Source organism: Centruroides sculpturatus, unplaced genomic scaffold, assembly GCF_000671375.1.
Source record: "Centruroides sculpturatus isolate CEXI.00-Female unplaced genomic scaffold, Cexi_2.0 scaffold1201, whole genome shotgun sequence".
In the NCBI taxonomy this organism is placed as follows: Eukaryota; Metazoa; Arthropoda; class Arachnida; order Scorpiones; family Buthidae; genus Centruroides; species Centruroides sculpturatus.
The window spans coordinates 98,275-118,115 of NW_019385315.1; the positions used below are offsets into that span (position 1 = coordinate 98,275).

The window sequence follows — 19,841 nt, forward strand, 5'->3', positions numbered from 1 at the left end:
TTACGTCATTTGAGTGTTGCCCATGTATCGAAATTTCATTGATTTTAATTGAAATTATTTACATGAACAAGTTTTACATGCTATAAATTTTTAATTTACAGTTATGAAATCTATCTTTATAGTCTACTAAGCCCAGTGGCGGAGTAGATAAAATCACTGAATGCCTGTAGTTGGCTGTGGGTTCCCGCCTGGCCAACGGGCTGACCACCAGGAGTTTACCTTAGTAACACCTAAATAGTGACAGGTTTTCCATTGAAAGTCCTCCCAGGAGGCATCCACTAGGCAGATGGGCCGTAACCAAACCAAACCTATAGTTCATAAAAACAACTAATTTTTTAAAATGAAAATATAGGCCCTGACGGATCACCGTTTTTAAATTAGTTACTTTTTCTCAACTATTTTCGTGATTTATCACTCACTATTTCTCAGTTTTTCTGCCGTTGTAATCAACGTGGCATTTTCGACGCCAAATTGCCACGTGTTAGCCTACATCACTAATTAATATTTGAGAACCTAAATTGCGCCATGGATGACTTTTGTCTGGCCGTTACACTGAAAATTCCAAGTTATCATTTGATTTACGAGGCTTGAAGTAGTGATATCTGGTTATCCGTACGCATGGGTACGTACCCGTTTAAAAATTGCATGTGTAATATGAAAATCGTAAATGTGCAAAATGATTTTTCCTATTATTTAATCTGTTTAGTCATTTTTAGTTTAACTTTTTTCTAATGAATTATCATTTTGAAGTTTTCAAAGATCAGTTTGCAAACAAAAATTTTTAAGTAGCCAAGTAAATCTTTCTAGGATCGCGGAATTATTGAAATTATTAAGACAATTAATAGGTCAATAATTTCAATAGTCTTAATAGGTCTTAATAGTCTTTTTAATATGTTTTAATTATTATTTTTTATTAAATCCGTTAGAAAAGTATAAATTTATTAAATTGTTCTTTAATAAATTTTACAAATTTTATGAAGTATTAATTAATAAGCCGGGAAAAATTTAATCAGAAATTATTTCGTTACTCAATCAAAATTATTAAATTGAAAATTGGAAAATGATGATAGGATTAGTACCATTTAAATTATAATTATTTTTAATTCTTTGGAAAAGGCATGGGAAAAATGTAAAATTTTATTGAAAGCAGCTATTACTATTGTTTGTTTTAATATAAATTATTTGCAATTATAGCAAGTTACTTCCATATATGTTTTTCTGAAATTTCAATAGAAATTGCTTTTTTTTCGAAAAACATTTAAGTGATATATTATTTTAAAAATGTAATTCAAAAACATCCCACAACGATTCCTTTAAATTAAAAATTCATGATTCTTTATTTTCATTTATATACGGTATTACAAAGAAATTCTATGAAATGACTTAATTAATGAATATATAAATTTTCTAAATAATTATACAAAAATTAGATATAATTTATGTAGGGGAACCCGGGGCGGAATGGAAAAGACGATTTACATATGAAAGAGAGGTGAGGGAATTGGTTCGCTCCCTGTCCTACACTCAGACTGCGACAACACGTCAGTGTGAATACTTGGTTACCGAGATTCGCTTTGTCGTTGACCAATAAAACCTTACGTCGTGATTTTTTGATGAAATTACAAGTGGTATCAACATTAAAACAATGAAATTATATGCTATATTTTATAATTAAACCAAATTTATATAGTCTATTTCAGGGCCGGCGTGGCCTTTTGCGGGGCCAGAATACATTCAAATCCTATAATTAAATTTCACAATAATTATTTACTATAAGTACAAAGGATGTTACATACATTTTTTGTAAGATGAATATTACATAATTTTTCATGCTTTTTTCGCTGCAAAATCTTTGATTACGTCATTAAAATTGATTGAGTTCGCTACTTCGCTTTCTATTGAAAGAATAGACAGAGATGTAAATCGGTCTTGACTTATTGATGATCGAAGATAATTTTTTATTAGTTTCAACCGCGAAAAACTAACGCAGTATCTATTATTTTCAAAAAATAATGTATACGGAAGTATTCTTCGTCGCAACACGCTGCAACGAAATATTCAATGTAAAGGCGGGAGAGAAAATCTTGTACTCATGCCAGTGTACAGCAAGTTATCATCGATTAGTGGATTATGCGATTGCATTTTCCACACACACCTGAATATTCAATCTACTATAAAAGGGGTCCTGCAAAATGTCTGATGAGTTTTCGTACACCGCAGGGCCGGGTTCCAGCGAACGCGCTGGATCTGCCTCGCGCCGGTTCTGGTCTAGTTTATTAAAGATTTGTTTGTTTGTATTTTTAGAATGAAACAACGCAAAAAGTAATCATAAATTTTTTCTCTACTTGGTTTTTAGAAGCATGTGCTTTGGGGCATAATGGGACGGTTTCCCTTAAAGGAAAATTAAAAGAAAAAGGGGAAAAAACAAAGTTTAGTAAAAAAAAGAACAAGGAACGATTACTTGGAAGGAGAAGATAATACGACTTGTCTTTACTGCACCGAGGCTTACTCAGTCGATTGAGGGTTAATGTTCATGTGTAGCATGCAAAAAATGGGCTCATATGTCTTTTGCGGGTTTTGACAGCGACGATGACGATTCCGTGCTGGTTTGCGAGTTTTGTAAGCAACAAGATTAATATATTTTTTTCCCCCTGATATTTCAGCACTAATCTCATACCCCATTCTGCCCCCAAGTACTGGGCGGAACGGAATGTGGGCAAGCTTTTTTTCATGATTTATTTTTCATACAAAATTATTAAATTTTTTTATTTAATTTAAATAATTATGTGCCAAATATAATAAATAAAAGATATAATGTAATATATTTTTGTTATTTTCCTTTTATTGCTGACACAATTTTAATTTTTTTGTTAACTACCCCATTCCGCTTCGGGTTTCCATAAATGTATGAAATATTTAAATACGAAAATAAAAATATAAAAGAAAATGATGACATTGCAAAGATATTAAAATAATAAATAATAAGATTTTTGCAATGTTGTCATTTTGATAAGTTGATTAATTAATATATGATAAAATAAAATTATCAGAAAATGTTTTGTTCTGTAAAAGATATAAATTTAAATTATTGCGTTTCGAAAATGCGAACATCAATCTATGTGTTCTTGATTGCCATTTTGTTCTGGTATCCAAGATTTATCTTTTGTTTTACATTCTCAGAAAATTCTTGCACCATATCGAAGTTAAAAATATGCACACCAGATGTTCCTGATAATGGTACGTATGAAATTATTTACTTTAATCATCAATAAAATTATTTAAGTATTGTACATTTAAATTACCGAAATGATTAATTCTAGATGGTTTAACAAGACCTCAACAAACTGTTAATTATCATCTCGGTCCCAGAGATTGTTCTGAAATTCGAAATAATGGTGTTACTAAATCTGGAGTTTATAGAATTTGGCCATTAAACTGGCAAATCTATGGTAGTTTTCAAGTTTATTGTGATATGGAAACCGACGAGGGAGGTTGGACCGTACGTAAAGTATTGTATGATTTACTTTATAGTAAATCAAAATATTGATTTTGAAAATTTTTTAGGTTTTCCAAAGAAGAGGAAAATTTAATGCTCCAAAAAATTATTTTGATGGCACCTGGTCTGATTATAGTGTTGGATTTGGTCATTTAATGAAAGAGTTTTGGTTAGGTAAAGCATAAAAATAACTGATATAACAATGGTAATTTTAAAAGTGGGCTTATATTAAAAATTGATGCCTTATTGCAGGAAATGAAAGAATTTTTTCCTTAACAAATCAAGGGAACTATTCTCTTAGAGTCGACTTGAAAGACGAAGAAGGTAACAAAGTTTATGCATTATACAATGAATTCTGGATCGAAAACGAAAGACAACGATACAGACTACATGTTTCTGGTTACAGTGGAAATGCCGGTGAATTATTTTCTGAACTTTTGTTTTATTGAGTAACTTGCAACGTGACGTAATTATCTTATTTTCTTCTAGGCGATTCATTATCTGACCATAATAATTTGATGTTTACCACGAAAGATAGGGATAACGATTATTCACCAAGTAACTGTGCAGATTTATACAAAGGAGCATGGTGGTACTTTGACTGCCATGCTTCTAATTTGAATGGCCTTTATCTGGATGGTCCTCATAAGTCAATTGGTAGTGGAGTGATTTGGTATAAATGGAAAGGATATTATTACTCTATTCCGGTAGCGGAAATGAAAATGCGACGAACTTAGGAAAGTAATTATTTACAACAATTATTTAAAATAATCAAACTATTTCTATAAAAACTTATGAATTAATGATATAATCGTTGTGAATGTCGTAATTTATGAGAATTTTGTATTGATTTTAAACACTAAAGAAATAAATTTAATATAAAATTTGAATTGATTATTTGTTCTGAAATCTCTTTTATAGCAAAATCAACTAATCGAATAAATAGTTATTCTCCATTTGAGAAGTATGTTTTGCAATACATTCTTCTGGAGGCGCGATTACATATCTTGAATTTTATTTGTAACTGGAACTGTGAAAATATTTCTATCATTATATTCTTCATTATTTTACTAAAATAAGCATTTTGTAATATTTTTAATAATTAAAATAGGGTAGACTCTACGGCTTTAAGGAAATTATCACTACAGATTGTGAATGATTACAGATAAATTAAATTCTTAAAGAAATGAAAGCTACAAGATTTAAATTGCTTTATATCATACTTTATTGATAAACCTAACATATAGATTGATAGTACAGTAGTTATAATTAATTATAAAACCTACGTAATGACGAAATTATCCCGGTAACAGAGGTGATAACGCCAGGCCACACAGTAATGCTATCATTCATATTAATGACGCCATTACTGTGTGGCCATTTGTAAGTAAATTAATTTACTTACGATTATATAATACAGTGGAACCTCGGTATAAGACCTTAATTCGTTCCCGATGTTTAGACTTATACCGAATTGGACGTACACCAAACCAACCTTTCCCATAAGAAGTAATGTAAAAATGATTAATCCGTTCTCGTGTAAAAAAATGGCTGGCTTTAAACACCTCGGTTTCCTGTCTAGTTCCTGCTTGATTTTTCTTGAGATCAGCGTGTATCTTTTTAGCTTTCTCGCAAATAATTGCTTCCGATACGCTGTATCCAGCACTGTTTTTCAGTTATCCAAAGTAAAAGCAATTTCTCGACATGATCTAANTTCGGGCTTTGGGTTGTTGTTATTTATACTGAGTAATTATAACTTAAGCTGCAAAAAATTTACAAACTAGCAGAAAGTTTTGGAGAACATATCAACATTTGGACATTTTTCAAAAGTTTCTACTTGGCTGTAAGTTTTGGTTGTTTAAGTTATAGATAGAATTCCTCTTTAAGAAGGAAAAAGCAGTATCTTTACATTTATGGAAAATCTAGGCATTAGGGGCTGTCCATAAATTATGTCTGCATTTTTCTTGAAATTTTTACTCTGCCTCTCCTATTCTCCTATTGTCCCTGTTTGTCCCCTCCCTCTCTTCAAACATCCACAAAACCTAATCTCCCTCAAAACCTTTATTATTTTGTGAATAATAAAATGCATAAACTGTATAAAATTTAATAAAATAAAATGGACATCCTTTGAAGTTCAACCCCTCCCCCTTGTCCCACTTTATGCCACTTGTCATATCCCCTCCCTCCCTTTCAGTGTGGACATCATTTATGGAGAGTGGCTTATAGAAGTTTTATAAGATTTTCTATTACTTGATGTGAGAAACACTTTATAAATATAATATTAAACTTACAATTTTATAAATTTTTATTAAATTTATTTTTATTGTGTATTATGAAGTTTTTAATTAAGTTACTTATATCTTTTAGGAACTATGAAAGCAGCAATAGAACTTGTTCAGCAAGTTGGAACAATTGTATCAGAATGTATTGTAATTATAGAGTTAATGGACTTACATGGAGGACATGACTTGTCTGTTCCACACTTTTCTCTTGTTAAACTTTAGTTTTTTTAAGTTTTTTATTTTATTTGAAATCTAAACTTTACTTGTTAGATATAAAATTATATTTAAAATTTATTATTTTTTAATCAAGAGATATAAATGAATATAAATAAAAATTTTTAAAGAAAATCTTAAACGATTACTGAATTAAATTGATTTTAAATTTAGTAATTGTGATTTTATGAACATTAAAATTTTAATAATTTTAAAAACTTTATTTTTTATATAATTAAAAAAATATTGGGTTCAGGGAAACATAAATATCAATTGAACATTTAATTGAGTTACCTATGAAGAAAGAACATTGAAATGGTAAAATAGAGCAATATTTACAACTATGCTATAGATATATAGGAATACCATCAATTTTTTGGTACTTTTGATTCTGGAGCATTGCAAATCGTTTAGTTTATCTGATCAACAGAAATCATGTAATAATATATATAATTTAGCAATAGTTATATTAAAAAAATATAATTTAACATTACACCCTTGACCTATTTATTATACTCATTCCATGTCTAAACTGGTTTTTAACTTGGGATACAAGCATCCCTGAAGATGTGAGGCACCATTTGAAAATACAAGAGCCATAAAAGTATTAAAGATGTTTACAAACTATAAATTATAATTTTATTTCTGATATTAATTAAGAGTTAATAATGAAATACCTTGGAAAACTGTTTTTTACCTTATTAAATCCATAAAATCTTTATTAGTTTGTATTCAATTTTTTAGTAACTTGATATTCTTTTGAACTTCTGTTTAAACATTAACAAGTTCCATCAAAGGAAGAAATTTTATCCTGGGTGATATATTATTGTAATTACAGATTCAATAAAGCGCTGATTCATCTATCAATCTTTACTTTCTTTCTTTTTTTTTCAGAAGAGTCTGTTTATTTAAATGTGAAATTAATAAAAATGCACAAATTTCAAATCTAGATTATATATTGTTCTAAATACATAACATAAGCATAAATGTTTTTATATTGGTGAACTGAGCACAGACGAATTTTCTTTCTTAATAATCTTTGAGCCAGACTGACGATAGGCTAGAGCAGTGGTTCCCAACAAGGTCTATATAAATAGGGTTGGACACAAACGTTACCTTGCTTAATTAAGGAGCCGCCATTTTGGGGCTTTTGAATAGTGTAGGTTTTAAACTTGTACGAGCAGTTAGTTTTTATACGACATTAAACTAAAATTACGTAAAACTAGTGAGATTCCAGTCTAATAATAATTTCGTATGATTATGCAATCAATTTTACGTAACTTGATAAAAATGCTCTTTAAACCATTTTGATCATAGGTTCGTTAGACACCCTGATCAAGTCTTGATCAGGGTGTCTAACGAACCTGGAAACCAGGAAATGTCAGGGCATTTATTAGACCAGGAGAAAAGTCATGAGAATCTCGGGGAATTTGGTATTTAAACCTATTAAAATAAATGAAAAATTTATGGTATAACCACATTATTAAAGAATATAACAAGGTTCTCCAAGATACATGCTTTCACACGCCGTTAGCGAAAATTCACGATTACCAAATAGAAATATCAATCGTATGAAACTTGTCTCCTCGTGTGTCCTAACATCGCTGAACGTCAACAGGTTTTTGTCGCTCAGAGACATCTCTGGGACAAGAAATCGTCTAGTGTGTCACGGCCTTCAGCAGTTAGTTTCTTTTGGAAGTCGGATTGTAACTGGTTTCAAAGTGTCGTTCGAGTAAACGGTATGTACACTCACTGCCAAAAGTTAAGCACGGAGCAGTTGCTCCGTGCTTAACTTTTGGCAGTGAGTGTAGAATCCGTCTACAATTCAGCAATGCTTGCAGTTTACAGTGATTGCAGGGTTTGGAACCGATTCACTATTTCAACTAAAAGTCATTATTTTCGCAAAATGTCACTAAATCTCTTCTGGAAACATGATGATATCGTATTTATGCTCACTTTTACGACGTTTTGAGAGCTGAGAAATGAAGTATGAATTAGATTTGAAGTATAAACGAGGAGCTCGAAAGTAAAACGTGTTAAGTGACAGTATCGTTTCCAATATTATAGCATGTTAACTGTAATTTGGTCAGATTTACTATGGTTATTTCATTTTACGTCATTTGAGTGTTGCCCATGTATCGAAATTTCATTGATTTTAATTGAAATTATTTACATGAACAAGTTTTACATGCTATAAATTTTTAATTTACAGTTATGAAATCTATCTTTATAGTCTACTAAGCCCAGTGGCGGAGTAGATAAAATCACTGAATGCCTGTAGTTGGCTGTGGGTTCCCGCCTGGCCAACGGGCTGACCACCAGGAGTTTACCTTAGTAACACCTAAATAGTGACAGGTTTTCCATTGAAAGTCCTCCCAGGAGGCATCCACTAGGCAGATGGGCCGTAACCAAACCAAACCTATAGTTCATAAAAACAACTAATTTTTTAAAATGAAAATATAGGCCCTGACGGATCACCGTTTTTAAATTAGTTACTTTTTCTCAACTATTTTCGTGATTTATCACTCACTATTTCTCAATTTTTCTGCCGTTGTAATCAACGTGGCATTTTCGACGCCAAATTGCCACGTGTTAGCCTACATCACTAATTAATATTTGAGAACCTAAATTGCGCCATGGATGACTTTTGTCTGGCCGTTACACTGAAAATTCCAAGTTATCATTTGATTTACGAGGCTTGAAGTAGTGATATCTGGTTATCCGTACGCATGGGTACGTACCCGTTTAAAAATTGCATGTGTAATATGAAAATCGTAAATGTGCAAAATGATTTTTCCTATTATTTAATCTGTTTAGTCATTTTTAGTTTAACTTTTTTCTAATGAATTATCATTTTGAAGTTTTCAAAGATCAGTTTGCAAACAAAAATTTTTAAGTAGCCAAGTAAATCTTTCTAGGATCGCGGAATTATTGAAATTATTAAGACAATTAATAGGTCAATAATTTCAATAGTCTTAATAGGTCTTAATAGTCTTTTTAATATGTTTTAATTATTATTTTTTATTAAATCCGTTAGAAAAGTATAAATTTATTAAATTGTTCTTTAATAAATTTTACAAATTTTATGAAGTATTAATTAATAAGCCGGGAAAAATTTAATCAGAAATTATTTCGTTACTCAATCAAAATTATTAAATTGAAAATTGGAAAATGATGATAGGATTAGTACCATTTAAATTATAATTATTTTTAATTCTTTGGAAAAGGCATGGGAAAAATGTAAAATTTTATTGAAAGCAGCTATTACTATTGTTTGTTTTAATATAAATTATTTGCAATTATAGCAAGTTACTTCCATATATGTTTTTCTGAAATTTCAATAGAAATTGCTTTTTTTTCGAAAAACATTTAAGTGATATATTATTTTAAAAATGTAATTCAAAAACATCCCACAACGATTCCTTTAAATTAAAAATTCATGATTCTTTATTTTCATTTATATACGGTATTACAAAGAAATTCTATGAAATGACTTAATTAATGAATATATAAATTTTCTAAATAATTATACAAAAATTAGATATAATTTATGTAGGGGAACCCGGGGCGGAATGGAAAAGACGATTTACATATGAAAGAGAGGTGAGGGAATTGGTTCGCTCCCTGTCCTACACTCAGACTGCGACAACACGTCAGTGTGAATACTTGGTTACCGAGATTCGCTTTGTCGTTGACCAATAAAACCTTACGTCGTGATTTTTTGATGAAATTACAAGTGGTATCAACATTAAAACAATGAAATTATATGCTATATTTTATAATTAAACCAAATTTATATAGTCTATTTCAGGGCCGGCGTGGCCTTTTGCGGGGCCAGAATACATTCAAATCCTATAATTAAATTTCACAATAATTATTTACTATAAGTACAAAGGATGTTACATACATTTTTTGTAAGATGAATATTACATAATTTTTCATGCTTTTTTCGCTGCAAAATCTTTGATTACGTCATTAAAATTGATTGAGTTCGCTACTTCGCTTTCTATTGAAAGAATAGACAGAGATGTAAATCGGTCTTGACTTATTGATGATCGAAGATAATTTTTTATTAGTTTCAACCGCGAAAAACTAACGCAGTATCTATTATTTTCAAAAAATAATGTATACGGAAGTATTCTTCGTCGCAACACGCTGCAACGAAATATTCAATGTAAAGGCGGGAGAGAAAATCTTGTACTCATGCCAGTGTACAGCAAGTTATCATCGATTAGTGGATTATGCGATTGCATTTTCCACACACACCTGAATATTCAATCTACTATAAAAAGGGTCCTGCAAAATGTCTGATGAGTTTTCGTACACCGCAGGGCCGGGTTCCAGCGAACGCGCTGGATCTGCCTCGCGCCGGCCCTGGTCTAGTTTATTAAAGATTTGTTTGTTTGTATTTTTAGAATGAAACAACGCAAAAAGTAATCATAAATTTTTTCTCTACTTGGTTTTTAGAAGCATGTGCTTTGGGGCATAATGGGACGGTTTCCCTTAAAGGAAAATTAAAAGAAAAAGGGGAAAAAACAAAGTTTAGTAAAAAAAAGAACAAGGAACGATTACTTGGAAGGAGAAGATAATACGACTTGTCTTTACTGCACCGAGGCTTACTCAGTCGATTGAGGGTTAATGTTCATGTGTAGCATGCAAAAAATGGGCTCATATGTCTTTTGCGGGTTTTGACAGCGACGATGACGATTCCGTGCTGGTTTGCGAGTTTTGTAAGCAACAAGATTAATATATTTTTTTCCCCCTGATATTTCAGCACTAATCTCATACCCCATTCTGCCCCCAAGTACTGGGCGGAACGGAATGTGGGCAAGCTTTTTTTCATGATTTATTTTTCATACAAAATTATTAAATTTTTTTATTTAATTTAAATAATTATGTGCCAAATATAATAAATAAAAGATATAATGTAATATATTTTTGTTATTTTCCTTTTATTGCTGACACAATTTTAATTTTTTTGTTAACTACCCCATTCCGCTTCGGGTTTCCATAAATGTATGAAATATTTAAATACGAAAATAAAAATATAAAAGAAAATGATGACATTGCAAAGATATTAAAATAATAAATAATAAGATTTTTGCAATGTTGTCATTTTGATAAGTTGATTAATTAATATATGATAAAATAAAATTATCAGAAAATGTTTTGTTCTGTAAAAGATATAAATTTAAATTATTGCGTTTCGAAAATGCGAACATCAATCTATGTGTTCTTGATTGCCATTTTGTTCTGGTATCCAAGATTTATCTTTTGTTTTACATTCTCAGAAAATTCTTGCACCATATCGAAGTTAAAAATATGCACACCAGATGTTCCTGATAATGGTACGTATGAAATTATTTACTTTAATCATCAATAAAATTATTTAAGTATTGTACATTTAAATTACCGAAATGATTAATTCTAGATGGTTTAACAAGACCTCAACAAACTGTTAATTATCATCTCGGTCCCAGAGATTGTTCTGAAATTCGAAATAATGGTGTTACTAAATCTGGAGTTTATAGAATTTGGCCATTAAACTGGCAAATCTATGGTAGTTTTCAAGTTTATTGTGATATGGAAACCGACGAGGGAGGTTGGACCGTACGTAAAGTATTGTATGATTTACTTTATAGTAAATCAAAATATTGATTTTGAAAATTTTTTAGGTTTTCCAAAGAAGAGGAAAATTTAATGCTCCAAAAAATTATTTTGATGGCACCTGGTCTGATTATAGTGTTGGATTCGGTCATTTAATGAAAGAGTTTTGGTTAGGTAAAGCATAAAAATAACTGATATAACAATGGTAATTTTAAAAGTGGGCTTATATTAAAAATTGATGCCTTATTGCAGGAAATGAAAGGATTTTTTCCTTAACAAATCAAGGGAACTATTCTCTTAGAGTCGACTTGAAAGACGAAGAAGGTAACAAAGTTTATGCATTATACAATGAATTCTGGATCGAAAACGAAAGACAACGATACAGACTACATGTTTCTGGTTACAGTGGAAATGCCGGTGAATTATTTTCTGAACTTTTGTTTTATTGAGTAACTTGCAACGTGACGTAATTATCTTATTTTCTTCTAGGCGATTCATTATCTGACCATAATAATTTGATGTTTACCACGAAAGATAGGGATAACGATTATTCACCAAGTAACTGTGCAGATTTATACAAAGGAGCATGGTGGTACTTTGACTGCCATGCTTCTAATTTGAATGGCCTTTATCTGGATGGTCCTCATAAGTCAATTGGTAGTGGAGTGATTTGGTATAAATGGAAAGGATATTATTACTCTATTCCGGTAGCGGAAATGAAAATGCGACGAACTTAGGAAAGTAATTATTTACAACAATTATTTAAAATAATCAAACTATTTCTATAAAAACTTTTGAATTAATGATTTAATCGTTGTGAATGTCGTAATTTATGAGAATTTTGTATTGATTTTAAACACTAAAGAAATAAATTTAATATAAAATTTGAATTGATTATTTGTTCTGAAATCTCTTTTATAGCAAAATCAACTAATCGAATAAATAGTTATTCTCCATTTGAGAAGTATGTTTTGCAATACATTCTTCTGGAGGCGCGATTACATATCTTGAATTTTATTTGTAACTGGAACTGTGAAAATATTTCTATCATTATATTCTTCATTATTTTACTAAAATAAGCATTTTGTAATATTTTTAATAATTAAAATAGGGTAGACTCTACGGCTTTAAGGAAATTATCACTACAGATTGTGAATGATTACAGATAAATTAAATTCTTAAAGAAATGAAAGCTACAAGATTTAAATTGCTTTATATCATACTTTATTGATAAACCTAACATATAGATTGATAGTACAGTAGTTATAATTAATTATAAAACCTACGTAATGACGAAATTATCCCGGTAACAGAGGTGATAACGCCAGGCCACACAGTAATGCTATCATTCATATTAATGACGCCATTACTGTGTGGCCATTTGTAAGTAAATTAATTTACTTACGATTATATAATACAGTGGAACCTCGGTATAAGACCTTAATTCGTTCCCGATGTTTAGACTTATACCGAATTGGACGTACACCAAACCAACCTTTCCCATAAGAAGTAATGTAAAAATGATTAATCCGTTCTCGTGTAAAAAAATGGCTGGCTTTAAACACCTCGGTTTCCTGTCTAGTTCCTGCTTGATTTTTCTTGAGATCAGCGTGTATCTTTTTAGCTTTCTCGCAAATAATTGCTTCCGATACGCTGTATCCAGCACTGTTTTTCAGTTATCCAAAGTAAAAGCAATTTCTCGACATGATCTAATGTGTTCGATCTCTGTTTAGAAATTGATTTAACCCCTTTCGCAACGTTAGCAGATTTAATAATGTCTTTATTTTTCGCGATTGTCCATATCGTCGTTCTCGGAATACGGTAAACAACAGTTAAAATCTCGAACACGCGTGCCACCTTCGTATTTCTCAACAATCTCTTTCATCAGTTCCATTGTGATTCTAGTCATTTTTTTAGTTTTCTGTCGCTTTTCATTTGCCTTTTTGCGATTCGTGATTAATAAAAATAATAAAATTTTTCTTACGAATTAAAATCAGAAGAAATTTAACAAAGTTATAAACCGTTGCACCGCGAACGTTTAGTCTGGTCTATACACCGATAGTGCTACTTGTTAATTGATGGCGCGTGTAATTGAATTATGTCGTATACCGAATAAAAGTCGTATACCGAGCAAAATTTGTTTCGTCCAAACAGGACGTATTCTAAAGCAGACGTATACCGAGGTACCACTGTATTTTATAATTTCTTCACTTTCAAGATGTCTTCACTGGGAAAGAAAGTTGTAATAAAATTTTTTTTACTGGTTTTTTATTTATTTATTGAAAATTGATATTGTGTAATACAAAATAATATAATGATAATGTAACAATTTTTAAAATGTTTATCAGCCATTCTCATCCTATAAAGTACTCTTTCTAATAACAGATGATGTTTGTTAATTTTTTTTTATTTTTGATGAATGAGGATTTCTTTTCAAAGAAGGCTATGATTTCACTTTTGAGGCCCTACACGTTTCAAAAGTGAAATTGCGACACCACGAAGGAATTCACATTGCAGGACCGGTAGAGGTGATAGAGATATGCAAATAATTAAAAAAAAACAAGCAAATATATGCAACAGATATCTGTTTATTCAATAACGAATATGGTCCCCGCGGGCTGCTGTATGGCGAGGCATACTATGAATGGCGATTAATGATTACCTGAGGTATCCCTTGCCAAGCTGTGTCCACTGCGGCACGCATGTCATTTACGGTATGTGGCGGTGTACCCTGGTGTATCTCACGTTGGATGAGGTGCCAGGAGAAGGATCCGGCGAGGCTGTCGACCAGGAAAGGATGTGAATTCTGTTCATGCTGGTGAAAGTTTACCATGCGGCGTGTGGTAAGGTCTAAGTCTTGCTGGAACACTGTGTAGGGTACTGCCTGCAGCAGTGGCCGAACCACAGGCCCAACATTTTGTGTGGATATACTGTTCCACTGTCAGAATACCGGAAATGTACACCAGGACTGTCCACTGATCGAAAATGATCCCCAAACCATGATTCCTGGTGTGGGCTGGTGTGATACTCGGTGAAAAAGTTGGCACGTGGCGTTCTCTGGGATACCACCACCCCATCCACAGCCGTCATTCCTCCATAGATTCGCAAAGAAGCGTGATTCATCTATAAACAATACCCGATGCCATTCAGTGGTCCAGTTACGATGATAACGACATAGCCAGTGCATCCCTGTGTCGAGAGGTTAATTAATGGTATCCCATTGCTGGTAGCCGTGCGTACAGCCCGACTTCATGCAACTTGTGCGAATGGTTTGGGTGGACGCAGAGGCACCCGTTGACGGCAACATCCGAAGCTGCCTGTTCGGTGAATCTGCCGGTCTGTGCGCTCTGTCGTGTCCCTCTTCGTGTTTACAGATGTTCCCGCGTCCATTTTGTCACACATCGCTAGATGATTTTCACGTCGTGCCCAATACGCATGGCAACTGCGCGCCTCGACAAACCGAAGTCGCTCAGCTGCAGGATACGGTCTTGTTCCCCAGTTAACTGGTTGTATTCAGCTGGCTGTCATCTCTGAGGCATTTTCTACGCTTCTTCGAAAGTTCGGCTGCCGAAAACATCACTGATAGCATTTACAGTTCGAGTCGGCTGCTGGCCTTTATAGCCCGAAACTGGGTACCACATGATCCAATGCGTACTCAAACTTAAGCATTTGCATATCTCTGTCACCTCTACCGGTTCTGCAATTTGCATGTGGCTACGCGCATTCTTTCGTGGTGTTGCTATTTCACCTTTGAGGAGTGTAATAGGTGCTTTAATTCTGTTTTTAAAAATTGGACGAGGTATTTTAAAACCGCGTGGAACCTTTTTACTGAAGACTTACCTGTAACGATTCTTGAAGTCGCTCTATAAAAATTTTGTCGGTCCTGTGGGTCGAGTTCAGTTATGTTTTCCCCAAGACTTCAAGACCTTTTTATCTTCATTCGAAAGGGGAACTTGTACGTGAGGCTCGTCTTCGTCCAGGTGTTCTGATTCTTTTCTTTGAACGGTCCTCACAATCAATGACCAAATCTCATTATCTTACCCCCCTTCTAATGGGTTAGAGCAGTATCGCCAAACTTTTCGATTGGTGGGCAAAATTGTATACAAATCGCAAGTAGACGTTTCACAAATACTTTTTATTTTTCATATACAGTGATACTTCATACAATAAATTACCAAACGATCGCTTTGAGTTGTTATTTATAGATACTCCGTACTTCGAACGATTATAACTTCGAATGCTTCAGAGTTCGAACGCAAAATTTAAAAAATTCATCTCGGAGTTCGAACGATGCTTCGATGTTCGAATTGCGCACGCAGTGAAAAAAATGTGCTCGAAACATAAACGCAATCTCTTTTGTGTCCAAGTCGTCTTTTACTCTTGCCCTTGCGTTATGCTTGTATGTTTTTAGTGCCATTTCCGCTTTCTTTGTGATGTTTGGTCATTTATACTACAGATTAACACACAGATGGGACACGGTTATAGTAAAATTGGCTTTGCTAAGTGCGCGCGGTACTGTGGGTAATCCCTAGCGGCAAATACGGTAAACTAGAGTGTTATTTCATGATCTGCATGCAAAGTTTTGAAATTTTATCAAGAAATTAAACAATAATGAAAAATGAAAATTATAATGCATACAGAAAAATCCATTCTCAATGGTATTCAACTATAAACTGTTGAATTTCACTTGGAAAAAATCCTGATTTGTCCTGATTTCACATTTCCTAAGGAAAACGATAGGCGAGTAAAAGCACAAATCGATACTTAACATAAATAAAGTAAAATTAGGTTACTGTATGTTAATTCTTTTATGTTTTTGTAGATGTAAAAAATGGATTGTCAGTCGTCGCTCTGATCTTGATAAAATTCCAATGGGTCAAATAATAGAAAAACTTGTTTTATGTGAAGAACACTTTGAGACAAATCAATTTATGAAGCCAAAAGAAAAAGGTGTTAGGAAAAACATGATAAACAGATTATTTGATATTTGTAAGTTATCCAGTATAAAACACTGCAACAAGTTTAAAGGGGCAATAAGTAAAGAAAATGAGCATTCAAAAGTGATCATGAATTGGATCTATATGTTTAAAAAACTTGAAATAATTGGCTATTAAACTAAAATTGTGTGAAGGATGATTCGCTCATTAAATGTAATTGTAATGCTTTATACATACTTAAAAAATTCATATAATCAAACAGTATTACGAACAAGACGTTTAGGACAAAATTGCTTAGAAAACACATTTAATTTAGTTAGGCAAAAAGGAGGATTCAATGATAATGCTAATTGTTTAAAATTTGCACAATCATTTTTCAAGTTAGTTTTAAGGTTGTAATGCAGTCTCACACAAATTCGAATTGTCAGTTTGATTCAGCTAAATTTCTTCATAATTTGTCAAATATAAACTTAAATTAATTTAAAAAATTAACAGAATCGCTAAATACTATTGAGAAAAATAATATATCTAATATGATAAATAATAAATTGAAGCAGACAGTTTAAATTATATAAATCAATATAAACCAGTAACAAACAGTATGTTGCATATATTGCAGGTAGGCTAGCTGAAAAAATTCTGAGTAAACACAAAGATTGTAAAATGTTAGAAAGTTGTGTATCTGACCTTTGTCTCTGTGATCGTCGCGCCCTCCCCTCTGCTATGTGTGGGGTCTGTTATGTTCGTCAAGGGAATTGTANTACACTCAGACTGCGACAACACGTCAGTGTGAATACTTGGTTACCGAGATTCGCTTTGTCGTTGACCAATAAAACCTTACGTCGTGATTTTTTGATGAAATTACAAGTGGTATCAACATTAAAACAATGAAATTATATGCTATATTTTATAATTAAACCAAATTTATATAGTCTATTTCAGGGCCGGCGTGGCCTTTTGCGGGGCCAGAATACATTCAAATCCTATAATTAAATTTCACAATAATTATTTACTATAAGTACAAAGGATGTTACATACATTTTTTGTAAGATGAATATTACATAATTTTTCATGCTTTTTTCGCTGCAAAATCTTTGATTACGTCATTAAAATTGATTGAGTTCGCTACTTCGCTTTCTATTGAAAGAATAGACAGAGATATAAATCGGTCTTGACTTATTGATGATCGAAGATAATTTTTTATTAGTTTCAACCGCGAAAAACTAACGCAGTATCTATTATTTTCAAAAAATAATGTATACGGAAGTATTCTTCGTCGCAACACGCTGCAACGAAATATTCAATGTAAAGGCGGGAGAGAAAATCTTGTACTCATGCCAGTGTACAGCAAGTTATCATCGATTAGTGGATTATGCGATTGCATTTTCCACACACACCTGAATATTCAATCTACTATAAAAGGGGTCCTGCAAAATGTCTGATGAGTTTTCGTACACCGCAGGGCCGGGTTCCAGCGAACGCGCTGGATCTGCCTCGCGCCGGCCCTGGTCTAGTTTATTAAAGATTTGTTTGTTTGTATTTTTAGAATGAAACAACGCAAAAAGTAATCATAAATTTTTTCTCTACTTGGTTTTTAGAAGCATGTGCTTTGGGGCATAATGGGACGGTTTCCCTTAAAGGAAAATTAAAAGAAAAAGGGGAAAAAACAAAGTTTAGTAAAAAAAAGAACAAGGAACGATTACTTGGAAGGAGAAGATAATACGACTTGTCTTTACTGCACCGAGGCTTACTCAGTCGATTGAGGGTTAATGTTCATGTGTAGCATGCAAAAAATGGGCTCATATGTCTTTTGCGGGTTTTGACAGCGACGATGACGATTCCGTGCTGGTTTGCGAGTTTTGTAAGCAACAAGATTAATATATTTTTTTCCCCCTGATATTTCAGCACTAATCTCATACCCCATTCTGCCCCCAAGTACTGGGCGGAACGGAATGTGGGCAAGCTTTTTTTCATGATTTATTTTTCATACAAAATTATTAAATTTTTTTATTTAATTTAAATAATTATGTGCCAAATATAATAAATAAAAGATATAATGTAATATATTTTTGTTATTTTCCTTTTATTGCTGACACAATTTTAATTTTTTTGTTAACTACCCCATTCCGCTTCGGGTTTCCATAAATGTATGAAATATTTAAATACGAAAATAAAAATATAAAAGAAAATGATGACATTGCAAAGATATTAAAATAATAAATAATAAGATTTTTGCAATGTTGTCATTTTGATAAGTTGATTAATTAATATATGATAAAATAAAATTATCAGAAAATGTTTTGTTCTGTAAAAGATATAAATTTAAATTATTGCGTTTCGAAAATGCGAACATCAATCTATGTGTTCTTGATTGCCATTTTGTTCTGGTATCCAAGATTTATCTTTTGTTTTACATTCTCAGAAAATTCTTGCACCATATCGAAGTTAAAAATATGCACACCAGATGTTCCTGATAATGGTACGTATGAAATTATTTACTTTAATCATCAATAAAATTATTTAAGTATTGTACATTTAAATTACCGAAATGATTAATTCTAGATGGTTTAACAAGACCTCAACAAACTGTTAATTATCATCTCGGTCCCAGAGATTGTTCTGAAATTCGAAATAATGGTGTTACTAAATCTGGAGTTTATAGAATTTGGCCATTAAACTGGCAAATCTATGGTAGTTTTCAAGTTNTGTTACCTTCGACATTACCCTCCATTATATCCAAACCCTGACATAAAAAATGTTAAAATTATTTGATAAATGATTGTGCAAATTTTCTATCAAGCGATCAAATGTTTTTGTTTTTCAAAGAGTTAGGTAGCGGAGGAAGTGAACGTAATGAAAAATTAACTGTACTTACAACTAATTGGATGCCTTATCTACATGTGAAAAAAATTTGTAATAATTGTCTACTAAAAATTTTATATTTGCATTATATTACGAGTAGATTATTAGACTAACGATTGTCATGTATTAATTGGAATTGGTTTACAGGATGTACACATATTTTGTAATATGAGAACTTTTCATTTCGTTAAAACAACTAATGAAAAAGAAAGTGCAAAAACTTTGTAAAGGAAAAAAGAAAAAATGCTAAAGAAATCAAATAAAAATAAAGTTTAAGTTTATTGCAACAATTCATTTTGCTTCACGCAAGAACTTTCATTTTTTAATTATTGTGTTTTTATTCGTCTTTCATCACTAAAGTTTGAATTAAAAATGTCTTCAGTAACCGATATAATCAATAGCTGTTTTATTAATCGCAGTCGGCTTGCTATAGCTGTGAGGACC

At 32.0% G+C, this 19,841-nt stretch overlaps 1 protein-coding gene across 1 annotated transcript; it reads left to right on the forward strand.

Annotated features, from left to right (window-relative positions):
- Nucleotides 1-1,816: 1,816 nt before the first annotated feature.
- LOC111637531 lies at nt 1,817-12,394 on the forward strand. Its single transcript, XM_023383038.1, has 11 exons — nt 1,817-3,237; nt 3,321-3,499; nt 3,565-3,670; nt 3,749-3,913; nt 3,986-4,225; nt 5,864-5,925; nt 11,147-11,339; nt 11,423-11,601; nt 11,667-11,772; nt 11,851-12,015; nt 12,088-12,394. Exons 1-11 carry the CDS (start codon nt 3,054-3,056, stop codon nt 12,333-12,335), a joined length of 1,827 nt encoding a protein of 608 aa, XP_023238806.1. The 5' UTR covers nt 1,817-3,053; the 3' UTR covers nt 12,336-12,394.
- Nucleotides 12,395-19,841: the final 7,447 nt, after the last annotated feature.

Coding starts and splice junctions, on each gene's coding strand:
- LOC111637531 (XM_023383038.1), top strand. CDS start 3,054: ATGTTTTGTTCTGTAAAAGATATAAATTTAAATTATTGCGTTTCGAAA. Junction 4,226..5,863: donor AGCGGAAATGAAAATGCGAC/GAACTTAGGAAA, acceptor TATATCTTTTAG/GAACTATGAAAGCAGCAATA. Junction 11,602..11,666: donor CCGACGAGGGAGGTTGGACC/GTACGTAAAGTA, acceptor AAAATTTTTTAG/GTTTTCCAAAGAAGAGGAAA.